Source organism: Triturus cristatus, chromosome 8 (genome assembly GCF_964204655.1).
Source record: "Triturus cristatus chromosome 8, aTriCri1.1, whole genome shotgun sequence".
NCBI classification, from domain to species: domain Eukaryota; kingdom Metazoa; phylum Chordata; class Amphibia; order Caudata; family Salamandridae; genus Triturus; species Triturus cristatus.
This window is the reverse complement of record NC_140591.1, coordinates 152,853,752-152,873,110: the sequence shown is the minus strand read 5'-3', so window position 1 is coordinate 152,873,110 and position 19,359 is coordinate 152,853,752. Positions and strand designations below refer to the sequence as shown.

At 47.7% G+C, this 19,359-nt stretch overlaps 1 protein-coding gene across 1 annotated transcript; it reads right to left on the bottom strand.

Moving 5' to 3' along the window:
• Positions 1-2,288: 2,288 nt before the first annotated feature.
• LOC146801724 (putative gastrointestinal growth factor xP1) lies at positions 2,289-11,868 on the bottom strand. Its single transcript, XM_085621210.1, has 3 exons — positions 11,717-11,868; positions 5,534-5,680; positions 2,289-2,521 (listed from the first exon to the last, which is right to left on the bottom strand). Exons 1-3 carry the CDS (start codon positions 11,796-11,798, stop codon positions 2,508-2,510), a joined length of 243 nt encoding a protein of 80 aa, XP_085477336.1. The 5' UTR covers positions 11,799-11,868; the 3' UTR covers positions 2,289-2,507.
• Positions 11,869-19,359: the final 7,491 nt, after the last annotated feature.

The following is a 19,359-nucleotide window of genomic DNA, read 5'->3' as shown; positions in this document are numbered from 1 at the left end:
ACTTTTCGCTCAGTCACTTATGCTCACTTTGTCTCAAGGAGAAAACACAGAATAAACGGTGGGGACGTTTTCAATAAGCATTTGTTGAACCATCGTCATTCTGGGTGTGCTGAAACAACCATTAGTCCGAAACAGATATAAATGATTATAAGCACCAACAGAGTAAAAGATTGGTGGATTTACCTACTCTAATGCTAAAACGATTAATACAGGCAAGTATAAAAATACATGACAGTAAAATGCATACTCCTACGGTGCTACCCTAACTAGATGTACCTAAGTGTACCTAGCATGTATGTAGGTTTTGAGCCAAGAATCCCTCTAGGATAAAGTCAACCCGGTTACCTGAAGTGAGAAACTGTGGCACCCCGTCTTGGACATGAGGTAGACACCCCACGAGGGATGACAGACCACTGCGAGCTGGAGTGTCTGAATGCAGGAACCTCAGCATCTCATGTCAGGCAGTCAGCATGGAAGACCTTTTTCTCCCCTGCCTACCCCAGCAAGATATGGTGTTTATATACCCAAAGTATTACCCTAAGGGATTCCTCCTTGCTATGTCATGTCGGATTTAGGATGACAGAAGGAATGACCCTTATACTTAGTTATTATGTAGGAGATGGTAGTCCTGCTGAGTTTCCAAGAATCCTAATGCATAATGGATGAGGCTAGTTTTCAGTGAAAACCCTACGTCCTGTAAGCAGAACCGTAACTAGGTAAAAGGTCAGTCCCAAGAACTTTTATGTAGTGTAATGGTAGGGTAGGATATAGGTGAAAGGTTAGGTGACTACCTGAGCCTATATTGGGGTACCTATATGAAACATAACAGTAAGCACTATAGAAATGCAGCAATGCAATACACACTGCATGAAATGTGACCTTTCTGCGCCCATCTAATGGTGCTCTCCATTTTATTTCCATCCATCCACTTGACAAATAGATGCACAGAGGGCAGGATTTTAGTGAGGTGTCAGAAAGCAGGGGCGTGAATGATTCGTAGCTCTGCCAGTGTGTCTCCCAGTTAAAAAAATGTCTGTTAGGGGGATTTAAGAAAAATGGTATGTATGCCATAGGAGTGCATGGGAAGCGAAATCCAAAAGTAAAACCATGCATGCATTGATGTGCTATTTAAACATGCCCATCAGCAGAAGCTCACTGAATTAATAACACCATTGTGCAGATTATCTGATACACTAATGAAGAACATTCAGAAATGCACCTCCCCCACAGGGCGTAGTTTAAAGATAGGCTTGCATTGACAAAAAGCATAGCTCGCGGGTGTGGGGGTGGGGGGTTGCGTGGGTAGGCGGGTTTGCGCAGGGAGTTAATTTAATAATAATAAAAAAATTAAATTGCCTTTCCGCTGGCCGGGTCCCATGTCTTCTCAGCTCCTGCTCTCCTGCCTCAGGCAGGAACAGGAAGCAGGCAGCCAGGCTCCCTCCCTGAAGCTAATCACAATGCTGCAAGCAGCATTGTGATTGGTTGGGACGCCACCCAGCCAGAGGCTTATGGGGAGGCCATGTTCTCTATGCAGCCTGCATGGAGAAGGGCAGAGTGTGCATGACTGGTTTGGGCGGCCCCAGAGTGCTGACCAAACAGTCTTTGCGCACTCAGGAGTGGGCACACCACTCCACCCCTGCTCGCAGAGCAGCCCCGCCCACCCGCCCGCAACCAACCATAAAATGGTAATAACTGAAAGTTATTACCATTTTGTGTTTCTGCTTCTCACACTGCGAGAAAGCAGTGGGGAGACGCTCCTTCCCCCTAGTGGAGGAGTCGCCCCTGAACAAGCACAAAACATGCCGATGTTCACCATGCACAATTCCACTTTCACATTTGTGAATCAACCAGCCCTTGCAAACTGTGCATATGTGCAACTACACATTACAGTATGGATCTTGATTCAACAAAATGACAAACGTCTGAGAGGCTGGGGAGGGCAAGCATGGAAATTACATAAAGTAAAAAGCTACTAATGTCCAGCTCCTGTCTCTCACTTTAGGACCACTGATACCCACGATACCACAAAAGAGCCAGAGGTAGAATTTGCTATCCCCAGGTCATTATTTTATTTTTTTATTGTATAGGGTGCTGTGCGTTGCTTTGCAGCTACTTCCTAGTACTGAGAATTTATCAGAAAATGTAACACGTTGGAGTGAGTCCCCGCTACCCGACATCTTTGCATCACTGTGCCAAAACTACCAGTCAATGTCCAACAACAGCTGCCCTATATGGAGTGCCAGCTTTGTTATTTATTTGTGTCATGTTCGCACATTGACGACCAATGATTCGGATTTTGTAATGCTTTTTATTTAAATAAGACAAGTGCCTGGTCAAGTATCAAACATTATGAAGCCATAGTGAAACGTAACATTAAAAAAAGCAGCAGGTTCGATCGAGAAAGTTCACAGGATCAGTTAAAGCTCAGAACTATACAAAGAAGTGTGAGGGGACTTGGTCTTTCTGTTCATGGCCTGTCCCAGTGGGGTGCCTGCAGCAGAGTCGGTTTACAAGAGGCATTCTGCAAAAAAGCAAACACATAATCCAAGTTTAACATGCTTCAATGAATAGGATTGAACAGTACATTCACAGAACAGTCCTAATATACACTCAGTCACCCACATGCTCAGGCCCTTTGGGGTTTGTTGAAACCATTGAACTTTTTGAGAGCTTGGGTTAAGGTGGTGGAGAAACTAAGCAGAGACAAGTGTACATTCATTTCGAAGTTTTGTAGGTGAGGGCAGACTATTCCAGGATACTCCCATGAACACTCATGGGTTACTGAGGGGGAAGATTACCCTCGCCTAAGACCCTGTATTGGTTTGGAATTAATGTCATATTCATTCGATATTTTGTATTGAGGTTCAGATGATGAGAATGGGTGAAGAAGGTGTCCTAATAGGCTAGGATGATGAGCTGTTAAAAGCATGGATCTTTAGATTAAACAAAGAACTGTGAATGCACAAAACACTTTTACACTTTGAAATTCATATATTCTGAGTTTGGAGATGTCAGTTTAAAAATCCTAGTAAGCATATTATAGCTGACTGCAAAGGGCGCTATCAGTAACTATATCAACCCACACACACGGCTCTACACAACCAAAGACCCGGCTAAATTAACCACTGCCTGAACTTCCACCAACCATTGAGAAGACTACGCTCCGCCTCCCTTTCACTTGCCCATACTCCCCGCATCTACAGAAGCAAAATTGGAGGACGCTGTTTCTCCCACATCACAGCAAAGACCTGAAACAGCCTCCCAATGCACCTCCAGACCATCACCTCACTTCCAGAATTCTGAATGGCCCTCAAGACCTGGATGCTCGAATGAGCCTCCGGGACCTGCAACGTCTGGATACCCTATTGGGTGATTAGCCGCTCTTTATAAATCCTGATTGCTTAATTGATTGATTTGACTGCTGCTTGAGTCATAGCCCAGAGTGGTGTGTTAATATCGTATATTGATAATATGAATTAAATATGGCCTCATTTAGACATTATTTAAACTTTCTAGATCAAATAATACCATCCCTGGTTCACCCTGTTCAGACATTTACTGTAAAGAAAGAGCAAAATTGAGTAAAACAATTATAAATATTTTGCTCACATTTTTGCAACTTCTGCTTTTAATTCTAACACCATCATATTTATGCTCACTTTCTCATGAGTAAAGTTTTAGCAGCAACTGGCAAAAGGAAATGAGGCGCAGATTTTTCACTCTTTCACGCAGTGCAACACAGCAAGCCACTTTGCTTGAGCCGTATTTACCATTCTACAGTGCATTCCTGTCCTTTCTTAGCGCTGGGGCACTTTTGGCTGCCTAGCACCAACACAGGCACTCTTGAGTCATGCTGCAAGGGGGCCTGCATTGTAGGAAGGGATACCTTACTGCACAAAAACAATCCTGAGAGGCATTTTCCTCTTTCTGGGTGTAGAAAGAGGAAAAGATAAATATATTTCCCTTTGTTACGCCTCACCCGGGGAGGCATAGCTTTTTGAGGCATTCCCAGGTCTACCACTAATGGTAAATCTAGGAATGCGCCAAAATCCATGGGTGGATGTGTGGGAACACCTTTGCTCCAACCATGGAATGCCTCCATGTGGCTGAGTAATGCAAGGCAGCTATTGGTGCTGCCTTGAGTTACTCCAGATTTATCAAGACATACAGGACCACACCAGGCGGCCTTGCATGGCTTGATAAATCTCAATTAGGTTTTGAATTGCCTTTGCGCCCTCTTGCGAGGCACAAGGGGGATGCAAAACCTCGATAAATCTGGCCCTGAGCATTTTTTCAAAGTAGTCTGTGATCACTGAATTCAGAAAATATGGGTGTGCGTAGCTGGCAAAGAGCCATTTCACCAACGTTGAGAAGGGTTTTTAAAGCCTCGCCAAGTTCACTACCTGGGCAAAGTTAGTGTTTTTTTTAAGTATGTTAAAAGTTCCAAACCAAATGTGAGGTTAGAGATAAATAATTAGCCTTCACAGTTTCCTGAAAATGTGTTAGATTTGCAAAACCTCCCCGGTGGACTTTAAATTTTGCTCATTCCTACATTTGGTAGCAACAATACATCTCCCCATTTAGTTAAGTGATGCAAACTACTCCCTTGCTTTCCTTTCTTGAATGCTGAACCTCAAGAATGAGTGTTAGTATCTAAAATACGGGTTATAGGACAATGTTTTGAAATTACTTGTGATCTGATCTGGCAGGCATGGGATATGCATAGGGGAGATTCTTTTCAGTGAGTTTTGCCTCCTTGCAAACTTTTCACATGGTTTTGGTTACGCCCCTTTCTGAACTGCTAAACTGTTAATTTTGAACTATGGCATTATTAAGACATCACACATTTATTTGCAGAGTGGCATTTTTAAGACATCACACCCTTATTTGCAGAGTGATAACATATCACAATGTAAGCTCAGCCTATACCTTACGTGGCCCATCAGGGATCAACCTGGGAGTAAGGAAGTAGCCAGAAAATTAAAATACCCCCCCCCACCCCCACTTCAAACCAAAGCTTTTATGGCACCAAGCAAACAAAGCACGTCATCATGACCCTCCCCAGAAAAGCTCTCTTGTGTCTTCCATCCAAGTGTCTATCCATTTATCCTTTCATCCACCTGCTGATAGCCACTATCATCCATTCTTTTTTTCATCTATCATCCAGTTTCCTATCATTCTATCCGTACGCCCATCCACTTTCACTCATCCATCCATTTTTTCTCTCCACCGTCCTTACATCCATTCCTTCACTCATTCATTCATTCATCCATCCATCTAATCATCCACCCTTTCACACACTAATCCACCCTTTCATTCACACACCTATCCATTCCGTCTGTCCTTTCACTCACTCAACCAACCAACCATCCACCTTTTGATGTCATTTATGAGCCTTTGTCTGATGAGTTGCAGACAGAAAAAAGGCCCATCAAGTACTCCACCCGCGCTATTGCTGCTAAAGCAGGGGCTTCACTACACCCCTGATTACCAGAACTAATAAGTGTAACGTTTTGACCCTGGTGTGACTTACCTTCTTCAGGACGGGGGTAAAAGCACCAGAGTGCATCAGGGATGCTTGAGTCGAAACAGCAGCCTTTGTTGTAGCATTCCGCAGGTGTGATACCGGGTTGGCCGCAGTTGAACCTGGCTCCTTTAGGGACTGCACACTGGGATTCAGCTGCGGGATAGAAGACATGTTTAGTGTCAATGACCGTAAATGTATTGAAATTAATTACATTGTTACATTTGATATTCCATCAGCATATGAAGTGGCCAGGATATAATGAACAAATTATCACGGACCACAATGACGTAAGGTCAGGGTATATAGGTAAGCAGAGGTTAATTTACGTCACGTCTATGTGCCTTGACAATGTACATAACATGTAGAAATGGAATTAGTAAGAGCACAATTATACTTAGTTATATGAATTTTCCTTCCCAATATTTTGGTCCTCAATATTATTAGACTATTAAAGAAATTTAAGGAAAGCAGAAATACAAAATGGCTATCAGTCAGAGCAAAATCAAGTGCAGCAGCTGCCAGCCCACTTGCTATCAGCACCACACCCCTTGTGACCCGAGTCTCAGGGGTCAAGAAGGCAGAGGAAGGCAGGAATAGATAGTAAACCAGATTTAGGAACTCGTTTTACTTTCGGTCTTGTCCACCTCCTGTTGTTCCCTCAAGCCCTGAGTAGACCACTTGAGGAATTTGAGAGACTAAGGGCCCCATTACGATCTGCCCGCCACCGTAACGGTAAACGGGACCGACCACCAGAGGTGCGGTGGTCCCGCTATGCCAATTAGGATGCGACCAATCCCGCACCTTTTACATTGCGGCGGGCGGTGCTGTAAGCAGCACTCGCCGCAATGTAAAATATGCATGTTGTGCATTGGCATGCACAACGTGACAGGCACCGCGCGGTGCCTGCCACCTTGTGCATGCCAATGAAGGGGGGTACCTTGGGTACCCTCCAAGTTCAGCCATCCACCTCCCCACCCCACAGGGGGCCCGCAACGGGACCCCAAAGTCATTCTCCGCATGCCTTTCCATGGCGGAGTCTCCACCATGGAAAGGCATGCTCCACCCACCCATCATAATATAGAAGCACCGCCACCATATTGTGTGCCTTTTCTGCCCGGCCAGCAATCCGACTGGCGGAAAAGCGGCAGGCGGTCTTTACGTCTGCCGCGGTGCCCCCCGCCATACTAATATGCTGGGGGGTGAAACAGGTACATTTGGCGGGCAGATCACCACCGCCGGCCCGGCGGTGGCGATCTGCCCGTGATCCTAATGGGCCCCATAGTATGGAAAAATGGGTCCACACTGATGTCATGGAGAGGTTAAAGGGTGAGTGATGTCACTTCTGCTATCCCTTGCACTTTGGTAATTTGACCGTCATGAAATTGAATAGTTGTAAAATATAAGTGTAAACCAGGTGCCATCTGTTGAGTGCACGTGTTCAGTTCCTCAGAATCTGAGTAGCTCATGAGACTTTGAACACACTGTGAGTGTATGCCTTTATTTTTTTTGAATGTCATGTTACCTTTTCCTGTGTCAAGAGGTTCAAAGTCTTGAGTGGTAGTCTGCCAAACAACCACATTATGGCGAGGTGTACTCACACCCAGGAGTTATTTGAGTAGTGTCAGAGTGGCCCCTGCCTATCACACAGATGGCTTTCTTACCTTGTAGCTGGGCTTCTGCTGTGTAAGTCACAGACCTGCAGTCAGTGAAACCAACTCCTGACATGTTTAGCTCTACTCACAATACTACCTCCACCAGCCCAACAACCATCAACCACTGATGTTAGCAGGGAGGGCAACGAGTTCACATGTGTTGCTAAGGAACAAGCAAGTGGTTGCCCTTACACTAAGTGCACTAGGCTAGCTGCGGGACATGTGCCCCAACATTAAGACTGACCTATCAATTTCCAGTTATGATCCTTAAAATTGATGTTTTATGTGCAATCACTCTGATATTCCAAAAGCGAGTGACCTTCACCCAGCGATCAAATAAGAAAACCTCTCGATTAGCGCGTTACCCAACTGGGGTTCGCACTATGTAATGGTGGACACATTGCTGAGCACCGAAGGATGAAAGGCTGCGGGTTCCCTTCCAGGATTCGAACCGACGGCTTGCGGGCTTCACGCAGATGGCGGCCTTCATCCTTAACTCACTGAACCATGGTGCGGACTGAACGAATAAATCAATGAAAATAAATTAAAGTGTGAGCTGATACCTCAAAGGGCGACCCGGCGCTAAATAATTAATCATAAAATTCAATTTCATAAACTTTCAGAAGAAGATGAACTGCCCATTGGCTGACACAGTTAGAAAAAGGGAGCACATGTATACGCTCTATGATTTACTAATTTTATTGTGTTCTCATATTCTATTCATACGACATAAAAAATGATGGACAAGGTGGCATAATTCGGTATTTTGCATTCAACTATGTAAACGTTTACAGATTGATTTCGACTAACTGGCAATATATTTGCAGCAAAACCACAAATAACCAAAAACTACATGGAGGTGGGTATGGGTACAATATTAAACCGCAAATTCTCTATGTGGCACTACAACATTTGTGAACATGAAAGGCCACTCCGTGGTCATCGCTTCACCAAGGACAGGGCATCCATGATTTACAAAGGGCTGTGCAGCCATTGCGCATGCTCACTAGACACAGGCTGACACAAGGAGGGGGGTCGACCATAATGACAGCCTCCAGCGTGGTCCCTCGGAGAGCGTTCTAATCTACACTCCCATGAATATTGCTGCAGAATACCTATTTTTGACTAAAAAACGCATTCTGAGCCAAATTGCCATGTTCGCTGACATAAATCGAACTATAGGCTTTTTCTGAATAGTCGTTCAATTTTTCATAATTTCCATCAGTTTATAGATGATGAACGCAGACGTGGGGCTTTGGATGCAGCCCACTGCCTTGAAAGTATCTGCCCGTAGTATGAGGGCCTTCACACGGGATGCTTCCCCTCAGGTTGATTCGCTGGCTATAAAGGATTATGGTCAGGGGCATCACTTCCATTGGTGCAGCAGGTGCAGTGGCACCGGGACCCAGAGGCCTGGGATTCCCACTAGCCCTGACCATTGCAACCAGCAACCAAGGGGGCTATATCCTTCCTTGCACTTGGAACCATGACACACTGGCAAGGCTACTGATTGCGGTCAGAACAAGCTCACACGGGTTATATAACTGAGCAGCGATACTGCAGATTCCCAAATAATTTTGGAGCTACAGCCATATAAACGCCTCTCGTTAGATCGCACGTTTTACCAGGCACCATTAGTGTAAGAGGACGTACCAGTTTCCTTCAAGAATTTTAAGCATGGTTTCACCCTGAGTTCGTGTGAGCTCTGTGCCCTGAGGCAGATACAGACATACTGTGGGGTGGCATAAATTAACGTATTCACATTGGGTGGAATTAGCCCCCAGTCAGGGCTTGTCAGTGGGAACGTGTCATAAAAACAACTTTGCATTAGTCTGAATCCTCAGTACATTTTGGATGTGGACATTTCACAGGATTGAATTCTGTGTGGACAGGACATGAGCTCGATTGTTCGTCTGTGGATGGGACTAACATCTCATCACTCGCCTGACCCACGCTCCAGTCTTCACCTCTGGTGGGGCGAACCCCAATACTTACTATTGAGGGGGTCTAAAGACCAGTTGTTCATCTGACGGCGGGGCTACTGTCACAATTGCAGCTGATTGTGGGTCTGATTTCCCAATATTCAAAGGTGTTAACTGTTGTGGTTCAGGCGCTAAACTTTACAAACTTTTAAAAAGTGCTCTTTGTGCTTTGTGTGTGTGTGTATGACAAGCACCTCCCATGAATGTGAAAAAGTGCAGTTCAGGGGTTTTTTAATAAGCGGCTTGATCTGAAGGTTTTGTCTCAAACTAAGTAACTTTCAATGAGAAGTCGGTCCTTTGTGTTTACATTTAATCAATATGAAACCTTTCTGAAGTTACTAGGCGCTCTGCTGGTGCACTGTCTTTTCAGCTCAGCTTGTCAGAGCCTGGGCTTTACTCAATGCAGGATATCGCTTTTCATGCGATAAAGGAGAAATAAGTGAGAAAACAAACAACAAGAACTATTATCTCATGAAGAATTTGCTGTCTAAAAGAAGGTTTGACAGAGGTTTATTCCAACAGCCAGATCTTGAGGGCCATTTAGAATTCCGGAAGTGAGTTGAGGGTCCAGAGGTGTGTGGAGAGTCTGCTCCAGGTCTTTTCTGCGATGTGGGAGAAGGAGCGTCCTCCACTTCTGCTTCTGTAGATGTGGGAGTATGGGTAAGTGAAAGAGAGGGGGAGCGTAGTCTTCTCGATGGTTGGCAGAAGTTCAGGCGGTGGTTAATGTAGGCAGGTCATTGTTTTTTATAGAGCCTTGTGTGGGTGGGTCAGCAGCTTGAATTGGCATCTCTTCTATAAGGGGAGCCAGTGGAGTTTCCTGAGGTTGGGTGTGATGTGGGTTTGTCGGGGAGGGCCAGTGATGAGTCTGGCTGTGGCATTCTGTATGATCTGAAGTCTCTGTAGAATGTTTGTGGTAATTCCTACGTAGAGGGCATTGCCATAGTCTAGTCGGCTGGTGATGAGGGCTAGTGTCACGGTTCATCTCGTGTGTAGGGGTAGCCACTTGAAGATCTTACGTAGCATGTGTAGAGAGAGGAAGCATGCGGAGGAGACAGCATTGATCTGTGATTTCATTGTGAGCTTGTTGTCAATGATGATTCCAATGGTTCTGTCATGGTTGGAGTGAGTGGGTGTGGGTCCTCAGTCTGATGGCCACCAGGAGTTGTTCCATCTGTTGCTGCTGTTGCCAAAGATCAGTACATCTGCCTTGTCCCTATTCAGCGGCAGGCAGTTGTTCTTCATCCACTCAGCGACGTTTGCCATGCATCTGTGGAAGGTGGTACTGGTAGTGGTTGGGTCGTCGGTGAGTGAGAGATGAGTTCGTTCATCTGCATAGGAAATTATGTCTCAACATGGATCTGACCATGTTGCCCAGTTGGGTCATCTATGCGTTGAAGAGCGTGGGGCTGAGGGACTGAGCCCTGGGGATGATGACTCCTTTCTCAGTGAATCCAGGAGCTGAACTATTTTTTTATTTTTTCCGATTGTACAACGACTTAACAAGGATCAGCCCCTGCCCTGCAGACAAAGGATTGGGCTAAAAAAAAAAAATCTAAATGGGAATCATAACAAGACTTCTTTGGCGGTCCACCAGCTAGGACACAGGCATTTTCAGGAGAGATCTCTTCCTTTATTCTAATCACAACACGGAGGAACTTGAATACATTTTTATTTTTACCATATTTTAATAGTAGTAGACTCGTGAACAAGCCTCTGTGAAGCTCACATGCTTTGCAATGTGCCGGTGAGCTCTGTCCTCAAATGCCCTTGATTCTTCTCTGATCTTTGTCCTCACCTCGACCTCCATCACTTCCACTGACTCCACTGTCATCGAGGAGTAGTGAGACCAGGGCCATCACCAACACTATGGCCTCAGCTCAGCCTTCCATTGGATGGGCCCCGCTGGGAAGTTTTACTGGACTGACCCGAGTCCCAGTAATGTGGCACACGAGCATTGTCAAAGTCCAGGTAATGTCCATGGTTGAAGTGAAGGTAGTTGAATAAGTGAGGGTGAACCTTTCATCCCTAAAGAAAGTAAAAAGTAAAACCTGCAGCTTTTTGGTACCACGAAGGCAGAAATGTTTGCATGGGAGGGCTGAGCCTGCTGGTCTGGGCAGGTGGAAGAAGCCCCATGGAGAACAAACGCAGGGCGAGGAGTATCGAGCTGGGGGGTTAATGAATCAAGTTATAGTTTAAATAGAAAGTTGTTTAATCGAAATGTGATTACCCAAAAGTTAATAAATTACCGTCCACACTACAAAATGAGAAGAGACATTTTCCACCAAAATCACTAGCCTCCAATCACCAGCCGTAGGTGTGTGTACACAATTATAACCAGATATTTGATGTGAAATACACCATGCTGCCCAGACTATATTGTTTCTCATTTTTAATTGATATGGAGTATGAGACGTGATGGGTATTTTTTACTTAAGACAACATTTCAACAATTTGAAAAAAGAAAATGAACGAAAGATCAGTCTGACATAAAATATGCCAGAGTGCCCATAAAAACTGCTACAGATAGAAAATGACCCCAGGACGGAAGTACTCACTGAGTGCAGCCTGTCCTTCTGCCGAGCTGCTGAGCCCCAGCAGCAGGGCCACGGCCACCAAGCACAGCACCTTGAACTCCATGGCACTGCTCACTGCTCTGCTGTCAGGTGTAGGGAGAGAGGGTGAGTCCAGAATGAAGCCCTCCAGGAGGAGTTCATTTTATATGCTCGGCCGGTGTTTGCTCACATGACTCAGATAACATTTGCTTGGTGGGACTTTTTCCTGCTGGTGAACGCGAGCATCGAGCAGAGCAACTCTGGCTCTGGCACCAGCAGAGAAATTGGCGTGTGCCCAGCTTGGCTTCGGCCCTTCAGGCGAGGCAGATAGGTCCGAGATGTGGTTCTGTGAGTCATCAAACCTGCTCTGACGTGCCTCAGTATTCTATCAGGGATCGCCCAAACCTGGCAAATCCGCGATGACCTGCTCCGAAAATTATCTATCGCTTTAGCAGCAATCGGTGACCAACTAGTGGCCCTCTCCTGCGCAAACATCACCATCGGCACCGCTCCTGCCACTCCCTGCCCTGCTATCTCCAGTCTCCTACTACAAACAAGTGTATCTGCACCAGCGATAGTGATAATACGCGATTGCCCAAGTGGCAGTGAAATGCAAAGGGGTAATCAGGACGTCAGTTACCTAGCTTGACAAACAGTAACCATATTTCAGCACGTTTCGGCTTTCTCACCAAAGAAGTAGGCAGAAAAGAATCTATCCATCCATCCATCCTTTCACTCATCCAGCACCCATCCATCCATTCAGTCATGTATCCATCCATCTATCCACCCTTTATTCCATCCATCCATCCATCCATCCATCCATCCTTTCATTCATCCATCCATGCTTTTACTCTTCCTTCCACCCATCAATGTATCCATCCATCCATATATCCTTTCACTCTTCCATCCATCCACTAACTCATCTATCCACACTTTCAATCATCCAGACGTCCATTCATCCTCACTTTCACTCATCCATTTATTTTTTCACACATCCGTCCATTCATCCTTTCACTCATCCTTCCACCATCTACTTATCCATCTATCCATTTACCCTTTTACTCTTCCATACATCCACCCATTCATTGATGCTTTCACTCATCCATCCGCTCTTTCATCCATCCAACCTTCCTTCAATGCATCCATTCTTTCATAAATCATCCCTCCATCCACCCTTTCATCCATCTACCCTTCCTTTTACTAAGCCATCCATTCTTTCACTCATCCATCCTTTCTCTCATAAATCCTTTCACTCATCCATCTATCCTTTCCCTTATTCATCCACCCTTTCAAACATCCATCCACCCACCCTTTTACTCTATCCATCAGCCCATCTTCCCTCTTACTCATACCATCATCAATACACCCACCCTCCTTTTCACTCAGTCATCCATCCTTTCACTCACTCATTCATCCAGCCATCCTTTCTCTCATCATCCATCCACCTTCCTTTTCACTCAATCATAAATCCGTTATTTCTCTCATCATCCACTCACTCTCACTTTCATTCAACCCTTCACCCTTTCACGCACTCATCCATTCATAATTTCTCACATCATTCATCCATCTTCAGTTTCACTGAACCATCCATCGATCCTTTCTTTCATTATCCATCCACCCTCCCTTTCAATCAGCCATCCATCTTTTCACTCACTCAACTACCCATTCATCCTTTCTTTCATCATCCATCTACCATTTCACACTTCCATCCATCCTTTCATCCATCCACCCACCCTCCCTTCCATCCATCCACCCTCCCTTTCACTCAATCATCCATCCATCCATCCATCCTCTCTTTCATTCATCCATCCATCCATTCTTTCACTCAAGAAGGCCTGATGTCTGGGTTGGTCACCCCCACACCCTCTTTTTTGGGGCCTATTGTTTCTTTGATGGCTGGTGGGCTTACCACAACCTAGGCTGTCAAATTGGGGGAATGCCCTATCTGACCCACAAGGAACAAAAAGACTGTGTTGCCCATTTTGGGGTGGAGACTTGCCCCAATGGGAATCTTGGTTTTCTGCAGCAAAGTTGCTTTCTGGATGGTCTCTCTAGATTGTTTTAAGCATTTTTAACAAGCCTTGTGGGTATTTTCACTCTGGACACTATGGGGCATATTATCAAGCCCATTATCGCTGCGTTAGCGGCACTTTTCTGCCGCTAACGCGGCGATCTCTTTATCACAGTATTAGCAAGCTGCCGGTAACAGGCCTTAGCGCCAGTTTTTTTGTCGATAGAGGCCCGTTTTTTTCTCGCCAAACATGTCAGTGATATTTATCGCTAATGACATGTAAAGTAGGCATACCCATGCAAAAAGGCACGAAAACACCACTAATCAATATTATCAAGGGGTTCCTTGAAATCCTGAAGAGCCAAAAAACTGGCTCTAACTGCAGTTAGAGCCAGTTACTTAAGACCAGATAATAGCTGGTCCTAAAAATGGTGATAAAACTTGGGCCCATATCTCTGCAGGTTTTGTCGCTGGCCAGCGCTGCCAGCAATGTTTCAGCGCTGCCCTGCGACAAAACTACAGTGCAGGCATGCGCACAATCAATAAGATAGTGCGCATTCTTGTGCCACAGTCATGAAAAGTGTTGCTGCGCTGCGACAAGACAGTGTTGCAACACTTCTCACTACGCCCTTCTTGCAACAGCATGGATGTGATATAATCACTGGACAGTGTTCCATGATGCAATTAAGGACAGATACGTCAGGAATCCGGACATATCTGCCTGCGCTAAAGTCACGCATTGCTGCAGTCGTGTCACAACCATGATGCAACTCCAGCAATGCATGGGGATAGCCTATCCCTGTGGCACTGCCTCACCCTCACGTCTACCATCAGGCAGGCAGAATTAACTGACTCAGTGGTGTTCATGAGGGGTGCCCGAATGTTGGCGCTGTTGGAGATCCATCGGTGGTGGTTGCGCACTGCGGTGTCATCGCTTGGAAGCATTGGTGGAGTGTTGGTGAGGAGGGAGTTGACGAGATATTCTTCAGTGGCCTTGATCCAGTTGCGAGGGGGTGCGATGATGGCGGTGACCTACGGTGGGCAAGGTGAACACATGATTTTACCAATGATGGTCGGTCCAGGAGAGTCTGGGGTTGTGGTTGCAGTTGAAGTTCATGCTGGCGGAGGTTACGTGCCCGATCATGTACCCTGCTAAGTGGCTTGTTGCGGTGACTTGCTGCTTGCGTCTGATGTAGGGAACCTTATCCAAGAGGGGGTGGTGTCCTGGTCACTGGGGTTGTCCAGGTGGAACTTGAGTTCACCGAGCAGGATGTCGTCGGTGGATGGGAGACCCTGGGGTGCAATGAGGTCTACAACGGTATTGGAGAATGGGGGCCATGGCCCGGGGGTCCTGCACATGAGGGTGCCGCAGAGGATGTTCTTGGGCCTGGTCTGAATCTTGGAGTTGACGTAGTACATGGTCACCCTTCAGTCATTAGAGTGCGTGGTCAGTCGGAGTGTGCTTCTGTAGGTGATGGCAATGCCTCCTCCCTGACAGTCGGGGTGCCCCTTGTGGGTGATACTGCAGCCGTCAGTGATGGCGATGTCCGGCCCGGAGCAGAGGTTGGTCCTGGCAGGCGAGGTGGTGTCCTGGGTTGATGGCGTGGAGGCTGCTGGCATTGTATCGGGGGAGTGTCCAAGAGGAATGCTTGTTGGTGCTGAGCACGGTCCAGGGGCAGACGGATGCAAACGGCGTAGCCTATGGTTGCCTTTGGCAAGGGAGACGACCATTACAATGCAGGCAGTACATTGTTAACAACACAACTCTGACAATGCAGGTGCATTAACATCGCATTAGAATACAACGCATTGTGAGGTCAGTAATGGGGTAATTTAAAGTTTTTCGGGTGGGCATGGGATTTCGGATGTATACATTTAAAATTGAGGTGTGTTTTGGGGTAAAAAATGAAAAATGGTGTGTGTTTTGGGGTAAAATATCAAAAATGGGGTGTGTTTTGGGGTAAAATATAAAATATAAAATATGAAAAATGGGGTGTGCATTTGTCTCAAATGAGATTTTTGGGTGTCTCATGTCTTCGTAGCTCCTGCTCTCCTGCGTCTGCTTCCAGGAAAAGGAAGTAGGCAGGCAGGCTCCCTCCCCTGAGTCAATCACAACCCTGCGATGCGGCGGTGGGATTGGTAATTGGCAATGGGACAAGTCATACAGCCAGGGACCGGAGGGGTGGGCATGTTCTCCATTCAGGCTGTAATGCAGCCTGCATTGCGAACAGGGAAGTACGCATGACTGCTTTGGGCGTCCTGAGTGGGTCGACCAAACAGTCATTGCACACTTGAGAGGGCATGCCAAACCGCCCATGCCCTGCTCCGTGTTTGAAGCAGTCCAACCCACCCTTCCACCCCCTGCAACTACATAGCATGATCACATCAGTTAGTTAGCCCTTGTTTTTCCCTCAATCAGTTTTTTTGGCTTCTCTGAGCCCGCAGTTCCCGCTTCCTGCTGCTGCTGCCTTTGCGGCCCGCACCCTTGTCCTTGCCCATTCCCGCATCCCAGATGATCGTTCCTCCCCCCTCTCCTACTAAATGGCAGCCGCTGCGAGGTCCCACAGCAGACGCGTGCCGCTGGTGCGCCAAAGGCGCTTCTAAGGCAGGGCCGTCTGCGTCCGTCTGCTACCCGACCTCAACCAGCGACAGGAACCCTGGATCTCGAGCTAGCCCCTGCTACAGCCACCCTCCACGCACTCAACCACGGAAAACTCAGAGACTGCCAAGTGGCCTCGCCAAACACGACCCACGGCCAGTTCTCCTGCCTCCACTGCTGCCAGACTTTAACCACCACCCCGGCCTTCAACACAGCTGACGCGAGCATCGCAGCCAGCGATCTCCACACTTGGATCTCCAACTGCGCATACAAGCTCGTCCCGCTATGCAAGCCCAACAGACAGCTCCCCAGGAAAGCCGCCTAGTTCACCACCGATCTCCAAGAAGCAAGACGCACCTGCAGATGCCTGGAGAAGAACTGGAGAAACACCAAGACACCCGAAGTCTACACCACCTACAAGGACGCGAAGACGAACTAACACAACCAAACCTCAACTCCACCAACTCCAAGCAACTCTTGAGTCATTCATGAATTCACCAACCCACACAGCGAAGAAATGGACATCACCCCGTCCCAAGACCTCTGCGATAAGCGTGGAACCTACTTCCACCTCAAGAACAAAAAAACTCTACAACAACTTTGCAGGCCATCCACCAGATGCCACAGACGGCCCCCCGCCCTCACCTGACACACCAACCAGCCCACCATCTCCACCTGGATGCCGGTCACAGCTGAATACACCACCTCGACCATGAACGGCATCCACTCGGGGGCCCCCACCGACCCCTGCCCTCCTTACATCTACTACAGCACCGAGATCGCCCTACTCGCCGCCACAGATGACATCCGTACCCTCCTGGGTTAAGGCCACTCCGCAGCCCTCATCCTACTCAACCTTTCAGTGGCCTTTGACTTCGTCTCCCACCGCACACTAGTCGCCAGACTACATGACGCCGGCCTACAAGAAACAGCCCTAGACTGGATCGGATCATTCCTCACCGGAAGAAGCCAAAGGATCAGACTGCCCCCCTTCCTCTCCGATCCCATGTAAATCACCTGGGGAGTCCTACAGGTGGCATATCTGAGCCCGACCCTCTTCAACATCTACATGGCCCCCCTCGCCACCATCGTCCAACAACACGGCCTCAACATCGTATCCTACGCTGATGACACCCAGCTCATCCTCTCCCTCACCAAAGACCCCACCACCGCCAGACTCAACTTACAAAAAGGAATGCATGACGTCGAAGTCTGGATGACCAACAGCTGGCTGAAGCTCAACGCCGAGAAGACAGTAGTCCTTGTCCCTGGAACCTACCCCCTCGGACCACGCCAAAAACCTCTGCATCGCACTCGACTCATCCCTCACCATGAGCCTACGGGTCTACGCCGTCACCTCCAGCTGCTTCAACACCCTCCGCATCCTCTGCAAGACATTCTAATGGAGCCGCCCGGAGTCAAGGAAGACAGTCACCCATGCACTCATCACCAGCAGACTGGACAAATGAAACACACTCTACGCCAGCATTTACAAGACCCTACTCTGTAAAGTCCAGACATTACAGAACACTGCCCCCAGACTCTTCCTCAGCATCTCCCGGTACGAACACATCAGCCAACACCTACGTAGACTCCACTGGCTCCCCATGGAGAAAATAGTCACCTTCAAAATCCTCACTCACGCCTACAAATGCCTACACAACAATGGACCCAAATACCTCAACGACCGAATCAACTTTCACGTACACATAAGAAATAACCGATCTTCCAAACTCGCACTGGCCAAAACCCCATGCATCCACAGAGCCAGAGCAGGTGGAAGATCTTTCTTCCACATTGCATCCAAGACCTGAAACAAGCTACCGGCAGACATCAGATGCGCCCCCTCCCTGAACACCTTCAGGTAAACCCTCAAGACCTGGGTTTTTGACTATCAGTTCTACGCCCTCCCCCCTCAGCGCCTTGAAACCCTCATGGCTGAGTAGCATGCTTACAATTCCCCTGATTGATTCATTGATTGAGTTATCATCATGTGATGATTATTCCTCTTCTGCATTACTTGAGGTGGTGGGCAATGCTCTTCTATCATAGCAGAAGAGCCGCCACTGGGGGTGAGTCATCTACGTGTGTTAGGCCTGAGCAACTCACCCCCGGCCCTCCTGCGCTACACATCCCATCTTCTCCTTATCTGGACATTGACACCGTGGCACAATCTACTGCACTCTCTCCAAATCTGTGACTCAGCCAGAAGGAGCCTCAGTCAGGTGTGATTTCACTTGGCTGGGTACAGCAGTCGCCGCCTAATACGCTGGTGGACCTTCCGATGCAGTTGATGCAGCAGGGCCCCCTTAGCCGTGAAGGCTCAGCGCTCACACCACACAAGTTTGCTGTAGCACAGGGGCCTCAGCCTCCACAGCGTACGGCCAGCCCAACATCGTCCGGCCTGTGATGCAGGGAGATGGCACCCACCATTGGTAATCCCCACCGTGCACCCCGGTGTAGTGGTGGAAAATAGTATGCAATGCGGACCTCACTACGTTAGTGCGCAGGAGCGCCTCTACCATTAACAGCTCCGAGGGTCGCAAGGCGATCTTCTCACACAGGTCAGCAACGTGTCTCCATGCGACCTGCCAGACTTCACCACCAGGTATGGGCAATCGTAGCCCATCAATGAATCCCACCACAGCTCTTCGACTCCACAGCTCCTCCACATCTCACTCCAGGTTCCAGACGCAGGTCCAGCGAGGCATCCAGGTTCCAGACGCAGGTCCAGTGAGGCATCCAGGTTCCAGACGTAGGTCCAGCGAGGCATCCAGGCTCCAGACGCAGGTCCAGTGGAGCATCGGCGATAACAAAAATCATGCTAACTGTCGTTAGCAATAGTTATCGCCAGGCATTGATAATAGGCCCCTGAGAGAAGTATCTTGAGTGGGTAAATGTTCCCGCTCCAGGTTATCTGTGCTTTACATGCAGGACAAATTATCCGACCGCAATGTAACAAGTAAACGGGTTCACACCCACTGCAGCTCTCTGTGTCCCCCCACTCCCCGCCCGCAGTCCACACCTACTGTCCAA

What these genes read in the sequence shown, in the direction of transcription:
- LOC146801724 (XM_085621210.1), bottom strand. Translation starts at nt 11,798, where the DNA reads ATGGAGTTCAAGGTGCTGTGCTTGGTGGCCGTGGCCCTGCTGCTGGGG. An exon ending in AGAAGGACAGGCTGCACTCA is followed by an intron (nt 5,681 to 11,716) that starts GTGAGTACTTCC and finishes TCTATCCCGCAG; the next exon opens with CTGAATCCCAGTGTGCAGTC.